The sequence below is a fragment of the Dermacentor albipictus genome, chromosome 7, assembly GCF_038994185.2.
Source record: "Dermacentor albipictus isolate Rhodes 1998 colony chromosome 7, USDA_Dalb.pri_finalv2, whole genome shotgun sequence".
NCBI classification, from domain to species: domain Eukaryota; kingdom Metazoa; phylum Arthropoda; class Arachnida; order Ixodida; family Ixodidae; genus Dermacentor; species Dermacentor albipictus.
The window spans coordinates 76,192,006-76,207,296 of NC_091827.1; the positions used below are offsets into that span (position 1 = coordinate 76,192,006).

Consider the following 15,291-nt stretch of genomic DNA (forward strand, 5'->3'; position numbering starts at 1 on the left):
GTAGCAATGAATATTGATGGTTTAACAGTTCCATAATGCCCTCCCCCATCTGCATAGCATGTGTAAGTGTAACATTCTTAAGAAACATTAACAAAAAAAAAGATAGCTCAAGGAATATAAATTCATAATTCAGACAGCACTATGCAGGCAGGCTGATAAGGTGCCAGATCAGATAGAACTCAACAACCAGACGTGCTTCACCTCATGCACTCAACTACGTCTTGCAAGATATAAGTGTGCAGGCTACGGCAGTACAGAAAAGGGTGATGCAGGGGACAGAGAAGTGTGCACCAGAGAAAATGTCTTTTAATTACCCGGCTGATGACACGTGGCTATAGAAGGGGGGGTGTTTTCGAGGCAGAGAAAAAGAGAGAGAGAAAAAAAAGACATCTTAGCTGCATTGCACAAAAGTCTGTCCGAAGTTTATTTGTAGTTCACATTTGGGGCTGCACCACAATTTGAACTGGCTCACAGATTGGCAGCTTATGTTCACCAAAATGTGCCCCTTTGTAGTAGCAGTCATCAGTGAATGCAGTAGTGTTACTTCAAATATGTTTGAAAGTGGCTGCAACCATTTAGCGTGCAACACGCAATCATAGCTGCAATCGTCTATAAAAAAATATGAAATTCATTCCTTTATTTCCATCTTCACACATGCTTCAGTTTTTGAGCTTTATGTTTCATTAGAATATCTGGAGCGCATCAAATAACAATTTGGTGCAGTGTAAATGGAAGCTACGGTAATGTGCCTATGTTTTGTTGAAAGCCAAGAACGCCGTTACAGTTGAAAAACAGCTGTTGAAAATGTTGTTCAGTTGCTTAGACTAGTTGCTGCGAGGCTCCACGTATTAACACAAAGCTTTTTTCTGTGCAAGTGATTGTAACACAGTATGACACAGCAGACTTTTGCCATGTTCAGCACAGTCACTCTGTAGAGACCTGAAAGTGATTGTACTCAGAAGCAAGCACTTGCTTTCCAAATAAGAAGTCAGGTTCTTGCGAATGCAACCGACATGAGTGAAATAGCAATGCTGTTGGATTTTGTGATGCGTGTGATGTGTGCTCTGGTGTCCACAAAATTCCTGCACCCAGTAGTGTGTTCACTGGGGACCTCTTTTACTACACTACGACAATCCATATCTCCTTCCCTAAAAATCTTCTAAGAGCATGTCTGGCATAATTGTATGGCACACTAAAGACAAGTTGGTTCGCATTCAAAACAAACTGAAATGGGAGCAGTACAGATTGATGCTGCGCTGCATTTTATCATTGCAACACTACATCCAGAAGTGCTTGATTAGGATTTGTCTGCTGGTAACTTTCCTTTTTTTCTTCTTTCCCCGAGAGGTGAAGTCTCGGTTGCACACTGGCTTTAGGTTGTGCTTGATGAAAGCTGTTGAGCATGTGCTTGCATGGTTGGGCGTGAAATCTGCGCCTAACAAGTTACTTTAGAAATGCCTCCTGCTCAATACATAGGTAGTTGAGCTCCAATGTACATAAGGATTTGTTTACAAGACAAATTCAAAACTGCCACTCAGATAGGTAATCATGAATGATCTGCACAGCGGCACACCCGTTCAGTTGCTTGTGTCCCAGTTTTCAAGCTACAAGTCTGATGAGGCGTTAATCCTTTCTGCTTGCGTTCGATGAAGCTATAAAACAGACCTAATTCTTTTTTCTGGTCCTTCAATGATAAGGAAACGAACACTACGCAATTGTGAAATTGAGCTAAACACTGCTAGCAACTCACCGCAGATGTGGAGGAGAACGAACGAAATGTGATGGCATTAAAAGCTAAAGTGCTGAAGCAGTGCGCATGTTCTGTGCAGTGATGTGCAGGAGGTTTTGCAATGTTAGTAGTATGGAGACATGAAGTGTGAACAATGTCACTGCAGCGCAATATCTGAAGGCTATCTCGATATTGAAGGTAATGCTGCAAGACTGAAGATCAAAACATAGTGTCAGTCAATGTTGAAGAAGAGAAGGTTGAAGTCCTTCTGCACCATCTTGGCTATTGTAATATCCGTGCCCTTTATTTTCCCTTTGTAAATACAAGCAAGTGCACATTATTCTGCAACACTATCTTTCTTGTTATCTCATGCTTTCACATCAAAAATTATCACTGTGTGCACAAAATGTTCACAAATAAGAAACTAACAGTAATTAATCCGAACTTTTAATTAGTAAATATGTGGCGCTGAATTTAAGAAAATTTGAAGAAGAACATCTAGGTGACTATTAAAAAAAAAGAAAAGGAAAAGAAAAAGAGGGAACTTTTATTCTTAAGTCATGGAAAATCAAGTACATCTACAGCTAGTGTCACCAGGCCAAATGTTTAGAAGGTTATCCTTAGAGACTGGCTGAGGGAAAAAAGAGCGTTTGTTGCTGTTGTGCCCATCGTGACATGTGCATGGCTCAATAGACATGCTATCAGTAGTTTTGTTGTGGCCTGCGAAAGGCTCTAACGCAGTTGCACAGGAGTGCCATTGCAAATAGTGGCCTCGGCTGCGTGTCGGCGTACGAGAGCAAGTCATGCAGCAGCACTCGGACACCCGGGGTGCAGTTTACGACAGAAGCGTGGTGCGTACAATAAGGTAACGTGACCGGCTCGCAAGAGAAAAAAAATAAAATCCCAACAAGAATGCACGTGACAGTGGCGGCAGCAGCAGTGATGTGACGTGACGTGACGTGACGTGACGACGGTGCACAGAGGCTGCACGCATGACGAGCCACGAACAAAGGGGGGAAAAAAATGCGTGAAAAGGGAATTGCTTTTTTGCAAAAAGCCAGTGCCCCTGATAACTCACCATAAAACCCTCTTCCTCTGGCCTTATCTCTGTGCGCCGCTTCTGTGCTCGAAATTGGGGACAAGCTTTGTCACTTTGCAGTATGTCATTTTATAAAACTATCGGGCAATGTACGAAGTTCATTTGCAGACTCCGTGGATGCTCATGACCACGTGGTCGCAATAAAGTTTTGTCATGTTGGCAAGCTAATGGCAAAGTGAATGTGAAAAACGAGTAAATAAACCAGAATGGAGAGACTATGACTGAACCAATGCAAAGTGTCACGACAGTTTAATCAGAGTTCAAACAGCAGCTGTGAAATAAAAAGAATGTGCCTAAATAGCTGTAACTACACGTTTCTAAAGCGATTTCACTTCAATTGTAAACAAACTACATAATGACAGTTTGCTGTATTTTCATCGCTTAAGAGCACACCACACCATACTATGTGCTTGGCAGTAGCAGCAGTGCGCAGCATGTGATAGCAATTATATAACAGCAATGTATTATTTACTAAGAAGCATGTAATGGCACTATTTCGACGGTAGTTTAGCACTAAAATTACCTGAACGAAGAAGGACTGAGATTGCTTTAATTTAGCTTAAGCTGCATACAGTTTTTACATGCAGTTGAATGCCTTTATAATGAAGCAGTACTTGGAGCATCCAATATCATTTGTTATACAGGTCACTTCATTGCAAAAATCATGCACCACATACCTCATGACAGAACCCTCACACAGTAGAACCTCTATACAGGTAGTTTGGTTGGTTGTAGAGGTGTTTGAAGTTGCTATTTCAAAAGCAACACCCGGATGGGGTACTTTCTTTTACCACTTTTAAAGCTTATCTGAAAAACTGTCCAATCTGTTCTAACAGTTGTAAACAGCTCCCATAAGTGTTCAAGGGTAGCAAAGCTGAGAGTCTGCTATCTTAGATAATATTTAAAATTCTTAGAAGTTTAATGTTTCCAATGCCTCAAAACTGGAAGTAGCTCACATAACTGTTCAGTAGCAACAATAATGGAACTCTGCTATCTGAGGCTTAATTCAAAAGCTACAGACAACCTGGGCCAGCATAACCTAAAACTATTCCAATCTGTTTTCATTACAAATTCGTCATCAGCCCTCTGTGACAGGTCATAATGGTTCAGGTCCAGCCCATGGGCAGAGCTCAAGCCATTTTGGCCTATCGTGCAGGGCTAATGGCCGATTTGGAATAACAACAAATTGCAATATTTTTACCCTATTTTGGCCCACGTCTCAAAGGTTAGCTTCAAGTACACATCTCATTCTGTAGTCCAAATATCCTGCTTGGCTTTCACTCACCCAAGCCAGCAGGCTTTGATAACTGCACAACTGCATGCACGAAACTTCCCAAAATTTCCCAAACCATCGACCAAACTGTCAATATAGCCACCACTGAGTTGTAGTGTTTCTTCAGCAGGCATGAAGATTACCGAATAAAGAGCTCAAAGTTTTTTGCTTAGTTATAAGCAGCATACGTGAAAAAAGATGGACACAGAAAAAATGGGGACACACACAGCACTTTGTTGTGTATCCCGAGTTTTTGTGTTTCCATATTTATTTATTTTTCAAATGCGCTGGTTATAACTAAGTCATGAATTACCAACTAGCCTATCAGCACCTGAATAAGCAAATTTCTTCAATTCATCACTTCTTGTCCACCTGCTGGCATTTATTATGACTGCATAACAACGTGTAACTACTGGTAGCTCTACGCACACTTTGTGCCACATTTCGTATGTGCAAGCAGAAGCCTGGATGATGTGTGAAGGTTAATGTGTGCGCATGACAAGAACTTATTTCGGCGCTCTGCCCCTGGAACAATCCAGCATTCTCGACAGCGGGTGCAAGAAGAGTCAACATGCCATGTGATCACTTAAAGTGCAATCTCCTCCACAGTGAAGCAGCCACTTAACGTGGGAGGCAACGACTCCTATAAAACAAAACTATTTTTCCGTGTGCTCCGCCTACAATGGGGGAGCACTTGGAACTGCCCTTGATTTCTCCAATGGTGTTAATCCTGTTCTCCACAAAGCTCCCAACAAGGTCACACATTTTATTCTCATTCAATTGTTAAAACTATAGTTCCAATCTTGTTGCACCATGTTTATTGTCGATGTTTGCTTCTTTTGTGTATCATCACAATGAGGTTGGTGTGCAGACAGTGTAATAAGCTGCAAGACGAGTAAAAAGTCTTATGTTCTCTTCTGATCCTTCAACAGCACAATGTCAAAGCCCCTACCTGTCTGATGTGTTGACAGAATGTCATTTTAAAGGACCTTCCTTGACATGCAAAGTTTCCTTACACCACTTTTTTAATTCATGAACATGCAATCAGTGTTAATGTGGAATTTCACAATTCAGCTCTTTACTGGGACATGCACCTTGGAGAATAAAAAGAATGAGCCAGCAGCTCCTCCTGGGCATTTGATTAATTTCTGTGGTTTTACGTGCCAAAACCACTCAATTTGGCCTGTAGATAGTGTTCGAATACTAGTTGTTGCAATACCAGCTTACCGTGATTGATGATTGTTTACTGTGATTATGTATTTAATCGGTCTGAGACAGCAGCATGACATGTTGTAAAGTGATTTAGTTGCAAAATTCATTTAGTTGCAAATTCATTCATTTAGTTGCAATTCATTGAGCTGCCTAGGCAGCTCAATGAATTCAAAGTGCTTTAAATACTTCGAAACAGCAGATAAAAAAGTATTTTTCTTGCAGACCCGTGTCCGCATTGCTGTCAGGCAGAAAAACAATGATCAATTTGATGTGATGCTTCCTTTTAAGTTTGAGTGCACCCCGAATGTGTGGTATTGCTACAGAAAAATTAGACTCTAAATGGACTGTAAACTTGTGTAATGTGAACGTGCTCAATACAACAAGCCAGAATGTACTGATGAATGTAGAAAAAAATTAACGAAGAATCAAAGAAACGAAAAAGAAGACGTACCTTTCTCTCTCGTCTGTCTATACTTGCTACCTGACCAGTTGCGATCAGGAGCTTGTTTGGATGGACTGCAAGGCTGGAATATAGAAGAGAAATCTAAGCGCACATGCAACTTGTCAATTAGTTGTATGCTGAATATGCAGATGGCCTACGTGTACACGACTACAAAGGAACTGAACTACATGAACCAATGCACACTTAAAAAACAAGCTGCTAGTGGTGAGATTTATACATTGTCTGATCTGCAGATATGTACTTGCCAATTATCGCACTTTGCACCTCTGCAGAGTGTTGAGTGTTTCCCTGTGTGTTTGCAAGGACAAAATTGTGTGTCTTGCCAACTACAAAGAAAAAAAAACACCCACTGCAATGTCCCAGTGGCTATGGTGTTCTGTCGCCAAGCGCGAGGTAGGGGGTGCGATTCCCGGCCAGTGCGGCTGCATTCTGATGCAAGCGCAACACTAAAGTGCTCACAGGCTTAAATTTTGATGCTCACTGAACAACCCAACATGGCAAAAATTACTTCCAGAGCCCTCCACTGAGCTGTGCTTCATCCTCCCACAAGCAAGGCCAGCTTTTGTTGGCTTTCATGCACGACTTGGCTCGGTTACGCAACTAAATATCGAGCCCCTCGGTTCCCATTGATTCTCCTTCTACTCGGCAGTGGCAGGAAGCCTCGCATGCCAAGTAACCAATCAGACCCAGCACCCTGCGTAAGCCTTCCAATATGTGCTCACCACTTGATGTCGTCCGTGTGTCCCAGGTAGTGCCGCTGAATCTGCTCCTCCACATTGTAGAGGACCACCACGGCCGCTATGAAGTAGACCATCTCGCCCGTGGGCAAGAGGAACAGGTTGGCCCGACAGTCGCGGCCCCGGTACCCGTAGCTGGTCTCGAGTCAAGAACACAAGGAGTGCGGGCAATGGCAGAGAAGCGAACATTCGGCAGACTAAGAACCCCGCCCAATTCTCAAGCTACCATTCTTCCCCCTTTCCTTCCCTAAACAAATGCTCGTTTTGCAAAGACACTGGGTAACACTTAAATTCAGATGGACTTCAACTTAAACAAAATAAGAACTGCATAACTATTTTCCGTAATGTAGGTATTGAGGTAAAGCCTAGGGTATTTTTTTTTCCGCAGCTAAAGCAAGGACTTCCTCGTGTAGGACTGTTCCCTATAATAAAATAGCTATGCCATTACATAGCTAAGTCTACTGTGATTCAATAATCAAGAAGACTGAGGATTGAATATGAAGCCAGCATCCTGTAGCAATTACATTTTGGCAACATTGGTTGCAAGCCATCGCAGCTGTTGAAACATATTGGTTAATGTAGGTAATGTAGCAAAATTCTGCTATCTGCAGTTCTGCATACAATGCGCCCGAGATGCATAAATCGAGCAATTAAGCTTGCTGGCAACTGCACATTGCGAGACTTGAGTTTGCCAAGCTGTAAACGACTCCGATGGAGAACTCAAACTTGCAGGACAATAAGCAAGAAACAGAAAATGAATATCTCCTGCTCATTCTTTCAGTGAGCATCTGCGGAAAGAGTTTATGCGGTCTTAATATTACTGCCACTTCTTCGCCATGATGGGCCACAATCTGGACATATCGACGGGCACATCAAGACACAATGCGGAGATGGGACGCGATGTGACAACACAACCATACCAAAACCTACAGTGCTAGCAAACCAACCGCCATGCCTTGCTCACACAAATCACGGTGAAGGATACACCCACTCCAGCTTGAGCCTCTGCGATGGTGCACTGTTGACCTTCATGAGACTGTAGTCGTGTAGCTGCTCGCTCGGAATGTGCATCACAATGGGGCGGCCACGCAGGTACATTCGCACAGTGCCATCCTCTGCGTTGACAGATTTCACACACTCGGTTTCTTACAAGGCTGTAGTCACGGGTGCACACAATGTCTCGGATGTTTTGTGCAGCGGTCCAGAAACTGCCAACTTGGTAAATTCACAGTCGCACGAAAAGATATCTTGAACCATCAAATATTTTTGCCGAACCAGGTGGGTTCCTCCTAAGCATTCTAGCTCATCCTAATCCCAAGAAATGTTCAACAACAAGGTTCCTTAAGCATCACTTGGGAATGGTAGCACAGACACAGTAGATTGCTAAGGTAAAGGTTTCGTAGTTAAAGGCTGTCGTAGGAACACACACATTTCAGAATGATCGGCTTCTTTAGAACTCCATGAAATCTTTGAGACATGGCACACAGGCACATGAACTTTGTTCACAAGCAGTCAGAGTAAATGCTAGAATTTCATAAGTGGCTAAACATCATCATGCGCTGAATTAAGTTCATAGAAAGATAAAGATCTCTCCCACAGCTCTTTAAATCTTTCTCTATCATGGGTTAAATGGCAGTTTTTGTAGGTTGCACTACGTTTTTGTTTTTTTCTGAAGAAACTATTGCATTCAAAATTTTATACAATACATGAAACCAAAGCAGAATAAATCCACTTTACAGGCATGCAACTTTTATTAATATTTATGTCATAAAAAAACTCGTCACAGGAAAGCGGATGTCCAGCAAAGCTGTTGAAAACCACCACTACTACTGATGAGAGGGGTATAGTTTATGGCTTTAGAGCAATGGTAGCAGTTTGATTTTAGAGTAATGGTAAATGTAGAAGCATGCCGCCACCCATAGCGGTGATGTAACAACACTGAAATCAGTTGCTAGGCTGGTAATGGCCATTACCAGCACGCATGCCCCTTCCAGAGGCGGCCAATTTTGCTTTCAACTCGGATGAGCGCACGTTCATCACTGGAGCCCGTTAAAAATTTACCACCAAGCGGGAAATAGATGAACTGTGTAAGAAATGAAAGTTTAATTCTCCTGCTTTACATCAGATGGTCCGTGAGCAGTGTAAAAGGTGTCGAAAATGGAGTTTTAAATCATCTTTAGAAGGGTAACCATGCCCAATGGGCATGGTAGGGAAAGAGTTAACCCTGTCCTGTGTCTCACGTTCACCTGATACATGTGAATGCTCATTCTTTCTCATTACCTCCAATTCACCATTGCCCCTCGAATGCATTTTCCTACCCTTGTTATTTATGCTCTTATTCCAAAAAGGGCGACCTGTACAGTGCAATATCACACGAAGACGTAGCAGCACTACAGTCGGGTTCAGTGCAAGCAACACAGGCAAGCATCCTCAGCGAGCAACTTAGGAGCACAATCCCACACACAGAATTAGGCCAATCACAGAACTATAACAGCTTATGTTAAATTTAAAAGCTTTTCCGCCAAAGATTACCATTCAAGTCAGTGTACGGCAAAGTAGCGGACAGCCACTTCTGTATGCCTACGCACAGCAATATCCCACATTGCAGGGCTCTCTTCGTTCCCACATCCACAGCTTATCTATAGAACCGAGACTGCATCACTGCCAGATGCATCGCATATTGTAACGAATCAATCGTTCTTCTTCAGCAGGGGCAATTGTGAAGACAAGTCTGTTCGCCTTCTACCGCTTAACGTTACTCCCATTGTTACATATACGCTCTTTACTGGCACTTGATCTCCATGTTTAAGCGGGCACAATGCAATGAGTATAGTACTACGTAATTTTCTCTCCCAGGATGTTAGAAGTCACTGTCCATCACTTCGGGAGATTTGCCAGGTGTGCTAAAATCCATTTTTATTTTTTCTCTCATATCTCTGTCGCAATGCCAAAGTTTTCAGTGGCCTTCCTCACTACGAGGTTGAGGGAGAACGTGTTGCAGACTCTTATTCTAATAACAGCACAGAACATGAGAGCCCCCACAAGACAACAAGGTTGCAAGATATGTTGCAAACCATCAATAGAAAGAAAGCTTAAGAATGTAAATTCAGTAAACCTTGAATTACCTGTATTGAGCTGGGCCTCTCTCGTGCTGAAAAACAAAGTTGCGAAGAAGAAAAAAAAGAGAATGTTCGTTACAAATACTCGGCAAAATCAAGGAATAAGATATGCATGTAAACTTCAATAAATGATGCATGAATATAATCATCAACAATTATGTGCTAAGGACAGTAACACGCGCTCAATTGAGTGTTTGAGGTAAATCTTTAAACATTGCATAAATGATTACATAGATGAGCTCCGTTCGCTAGAAATTTCTTGCTTACCACTGCCGTACAAGCAGACACGAAGTCAGCAAAAAAATTGTTAAGAGAACAAAATTAGCTTGCAAAAGAAACTGTCCCAAGAAAACAGAGATGAAATGTCCAGCGTTAGACTGAAAAGGCCCAATAACCGTAAAGGCAGGCCTGTGTTAACCCACAACACAAAAACAACAAAACTCTCAACACCAAACCAAACCTTGGCCCCAACATGTTGCAACTGAAGCACTTTTAAATTTGCCAATGTGAAGTTGTGTTGTATGTTTTGCCTAATATATGTGTGCAGAGAGCTCACAGGAGAGTTGGATCATCTCACATGTGCAACTGTGTTGTAAACTCGCAAGCATTACCTGAAAAATCGAGCAATTTCTTGCTCGAGTGCTAAAAGAGAAGTGTGTTCCACATAAACCACAACATCACAGACAGCTAATACTCCGAACTAGGGGAGTAAACATAAGAAAAACATCCTAAACAATTAGATGCTCGAGAAAAGATGAAGAGTTGAGAGGGAGAAAACTAAAAAATAAAAGTTTCGCTAGTAACGGAAGTGTACCTTAGTAAAATGGACCGTTGGACGAGTTGGTTCTTGTTCATGGCTAAGAAATTAAGCATGACATTAAAACGAGAGTAAGAGAGAATACCGGATGAGTGCTCTCCTGGAGAGCTTCTAAGAGCCCCCTTGGGCATTGAAAATAGATGAGCACGGCGCACAGACTCCACGCTGATGATTGCGTCTGCAAAGTATCAAACTGCTGCACAGCGCAAGAACAGCTGAAATTTCAAACGGAAGCCCGCACACCCTTTCCTCTTGGGGGAGTCGCGCTTCCAGCGAGAGAGTTGTGGTCCCACGCACAAATGCCTGCAACATCAGCAATTTTTTCACACGAGCTCGGTAAACCAACTAATGCAGGATGCGCAATATTGCAATAACGAGTACGCCACATAGCAGAAAGAAGAAGAAAAAACAAAAATTTAAGAGGGGCTCCTGACGTAAACGTGCCACGGTCCCTTGGCTCTAGAATGGCAGAAGGCTGAGAAGGAATGCCACTAGCAGGTGCTGGTCAAGGAAAAGGGGGCCAGTATTCGTATTCACAGTGAGGCTTGCCTTGGAAGCACTGCAATGTGGCAATTCAATTTCTCCTATCTGCAGTAATAATGAACCAATTTGAAAAACTGTTGCAGTGAAATGCTTATCAGATAGCACTTTACAATTTCTAATGCATAACAAAACATTTTCCAACGGAGCCTGGTGAGGGGCTTAAGCATGGAAGCATTTGTCCAGCCTTCTCTCTTGGCCTCATTTTCTTTTCATGCTTGATTCCTGAGCTATAAATGATGTGTAACATGCTCCTTTACAATTACTTGTAGCAATTGACACCTTTGTTGTTCCCAAGAATGGCAAGATATTTAGGACATGGCCACGGAAACAGGTTCAAAATGGTTCAGAAATCACAGAAATCAATGTTACTTCCTCCAAGCTCTCCTGGAGTGTCTGCTTTCCTTCAGAGCCTCACAGTAACAAGAGCCCACAGCTACGTTCGTGTATTCGCACAACTACATCAGCTGCAAACCAGTTGGGGCCAAAGTGAACCGGTGTAGTAAACGTCTACAGACTACCACCCCTACAACCACCACCAACTACTGCCACCACCATGCGGGACGGTCTTCTCATGCAAGACTCCTCGACAAAAGCCAACCACGTCAAGGCCAGTGCGAGTGTTTCATCAAATTAAAGAGTGAGCAGCTATCAAAATACGGTTGACGTTGTCCCTAAAACAGCCGTAAAACATGTATCTCGCTTCCCAGGAATGTGCACACGACTTGCAAGAAAAAAAAAAAGAAAGACGACAGGCATGTGCAGTTCGTTTTTCTGCCATGCATGGCACATGTCCTGAAAGCCTCCAAGTGCAGATGCGTTCATGCAAATGCACATTCCTGACAGCATCAGTTTACATAATGTGCAGCTCATTGTTAGCCTCCGCTAAATGCTAACAAAAGAAAAGTTGCCTGAGACATACCACTACCATGCTAGACAACTGTAAGCTTATGAATTGCTTGTCAGTACCACTACAACGACAGAACAATGCATTCAGAGGCTTGTACTAAATGAACTGCAAGCGTTTTACAGTGCCACCCTCCAAATACATGGAAGGGAGCAATCAGAGGTGTGTTTATGTAACTTAGCTCATCCTCTTCGTCAAGCTATCTCATTATGGTAACTTAATTTGTATCAATGGACTAACCAGGATTGGCTCACGACATAGCCCGTCCTTTCTCATGTCTTTATTTTTTTAAAACTGTGGCAGCAGTTAAAAGCTCTAAACTGGGTTCATTATGTTCAACTGTCTATCCATCCATCAAATTCCATTACGGTGATTATTGCCAAGTCGTCGTTATAGTGTCATCGTTAGGCCTCAACCTCATCTTCACTCTTATAGTAAGATGAAGAAAAAACTAAATTTTGACTACCAATAATATGGGAATATCGACTCCAGTCTCTGCTGCAATGTGCTGTTGGGAGTTGGCCACAGTAACCACTGAAAATTCCTTCGGTTTTGCACACGGCACTTACTCTGAGAATGCTAGTGCCTGTGCACGTATTTCAGAGGCCACAACAAGCAACACTGCAATGGATAAAGAAAACTTTGTATGCATTGTCAAAAACTTGACCTCGACAAGAGCCTGCAACTGTCGCAGTTAATCAGTTCTGAGCTGGAGGAACCACTTAAGTCTGCACATTTCGTTCTCCTTTTTTTTTTTTCAGGTCTAGTATTCTTGTTTAAATTAATGCCACAGTAAATTTGTTACTCAAATGCCCAGCTACATCCATCCTACACCACACCGTTTAATCCTAAACACTGACGGACACGGTATAATGCAAGACCACCCGCAGTTAACTCGCCCGCACCGAAAACGCAAGAACACTCGGCTACCGGCACTCGCACCCCCCTCTCCGTGAGCCCTTCGGGGAGCCTTCAAGACCAGTCCCGCAGTCACCCCACTGGATGCAGTCATGCAGTTTGGCAGTCTTTACCCATGTCTATAGAGAGTCCCCGAGGAAGACCGCATGGGCAGATTGTACATGGAACCACTTACAATGCGTCTACAGGGGAGCAGGAGGAGAAGGTGGGGGAGAAAAAGAAGGTCAGCAGCAAGGGAAATAAACACACGTAAACGCGCACACAAACGCATACAAAAGAGAAAAAACATAAGTGTGCACAAGCGGCGCTCGTGCCAGGAGAAGCCAGAACTACCGTAAGCCATGCAGATGATGTTAAGCGAGAGAAAAATGCAAAGTACCAAAGAACGACAGCTGATTTCGCTTGTGCACTAGGACCTGAGCCAGCATATTTCACAGATGCCCGACAAACGTCGATGCAGGCTCGGGATGCCCGCAATCTAGACAAAATGCCCCACAGAGAAAGCATACGAGATGTATCAGTCTAAGCCGATTTTCTGCACTGGGTACCCCTCGCACAGTGTTGGACGAGCACTGTGCACCCTAATTTATTCAGCTTAATGCCGCACCAGGGTTGCCAACTGTTAGCACATGCAGCTCATTCTATCAACAGCCTTCTCCAGGCACATAAAAAAAAAATAACCTTACAATTGCTGTACGTGTAGCTGTCATAGATGTGGTTATTCATTCAACGAACAGTTGCAGTATGCTTTTTGATGTAGTACTGATGAAACTAGCAAAACTATTATGTTGTTAAACCTCACTGACCCCTCAATAAAAAACATGTTTTTCCAACTACTTAATGTTCCTGAAGCTCAGCACTTGTGTAATACTAACAAGCTCAGCATAAAATGTCTGTGCCAAGCTACTGTGTTCCATTTCTGCAGTTGCACCAAAAAGATCTTAGTAAGGGGTCTAGAATACATAAATTTAGCCAAAGGGCCACTGCATATACATCCAGAAGCGGGAAGTGGATGACATTTACAAGGCAAATTAAAAATTAATAAGAAGGAAGATACCAATGGCAGAATATATGTGCTAGCTTTAATAAAAGATACAAAATGCATAATTTGGCATGAATCAGATAACCACCCTGGCGCATTTTAACAATATCAAACCAAAGTTCATGGTACAAAGAGCCTAGTAGTGTGAATGCTTGCAGGTGGTCCTAGTGCACAAATATGTAAATAAAACTAGCAAAGTAAGAAACGTGCCAACCTCTTCCTTGCACCATATTCAATGTCATTAATAAAACAAACAAGTTATGCAGAAGCATGTTCATAGGTAATGACTAATCACTTTCTTAAGCCACATTGAACATTGACAGAACCAATTGGTAACTGAACCAATTTTTAAATAATGCACATCAGCTACTGAATAAAATTTGTGCAAGACAACCCGATGTTACAAGAGTAGTTTCTCCAATGCTGTTCCAAAAGCAAAAAAGAAATGGCGCAAGAAAGGGGATGACATCTGTAGGCAAAAAAATTTTCTACACTCCCCAGACATCATGACGCCTTAAAGCTAAGTATAAATTTATTTAGTATTACAAGCAATGGTTTCACAAAGATATTATGTAAAAAGACAACACATTTTGCTAAGCAGGCTTTTCTACAACATGTGATCTGCAGCAAAGTGAAATCCACATTAGTCAGTCTGTTCGCTATACCATCTTGCGCATGCGACAAGAGTGTTCGCCCTCCCCTTTGTTCTTTTCCTGCCCTCTTCCTTTTTTTCAGAGCAACCAATGAAGTGTTTTGTGATACATGTGTATTTCCCCACATTTTCTCTGGCACTAAGTAAAGAAAAGCTTTTTTTTTTCTTAAACCTTGCCGATTAGCTAAGCCAAATTTTGGCTGCACTGACTTATTTTAAGCAGCAAGGTTACGATCATCAAAGGCGTCATGGTTCTGTGCCCAAAGTAAATGCTATGGAAGCTTGAGTGCAAGGATGAATCCATGCCATGCCTCAGCACACACACATCCCCTCATACAAGAAATGAAGTACTACACGGCTATGACCGACATAGATAATTGAGATTTAAAGTCCCACAAGTGAACTGTGGGCTATGAGGAATACGTAGCAGAGGGCTCCAGATGAACTCTGATGATCTAAGGCTCCTCAACTTGTGCCCAAATCCAAGTACATGCCTGTTTCGCACTGCACATTCAACAGAATGCATCTGCAATCGATCAGGATTGAATTAGCAAGCCTTTTGTTTGAAAGCAGCATTCAGTAGTCACTGAGGCACCGTTGAGACACATGTTTAACACTAAGATGAGGTACAGCTGTTCATTCAGAAAGATGACTAGGATTAGCACACCACTCGAATCTAGGGATAAAATTTTGAGCAACAGTTCGAAACGAGGGCCAAAACAGTTGAGGCCCCACCCATGAACGAAAGTGCTACCTGATAATGAAAAATAAAAAAATATATAT

The 15,291-nt window shown here is 42.4% G+C and overlaps 1 protein-coding gene across 9 annotated transcripts in view; it reads right to left on the reverse strand.

Annotated features, from left to right (window-relative positions):
- Positions 1-15,291, reverse strand: part of LOC135899091 (echinoderm microtubule-associated protein-like 2) — a 228,170-nt gene that overhangs the window by 44,167 nt on the left and 168,712 nt on the right. For 8 of the 9 annotated variants that reach the window (XM_065428364.1, XM_065428368.2, XM_065428360.2 and 5 more), the window contains 5 exons: positions 12,928-12,996; positions 9,639-9,664; positions 7,499-7,628; positions 6,499-6,648; positions 5,765-5,837 (listed from right to left, as the gene is read on the reverse strand). In XM_065428364.1, coding sequence (XP_065284436.1) covers positions 5,765-5,837; positions 6,499-6,648; positions 7,499-7,628; positions 9,639-9,664; positions 12,928-12,996 — 448 coding nt within the window. The remainder of the gene's footprint in view (positions 1-5,764; positions 5,838-6,498; positions 6,649-7,498; positions 7,629-9,638; positions 9,665-12,927; positions 12,997-15,291) is intronic. The other variant, XM_065428365.2, reaches the window with a different exon arrangement.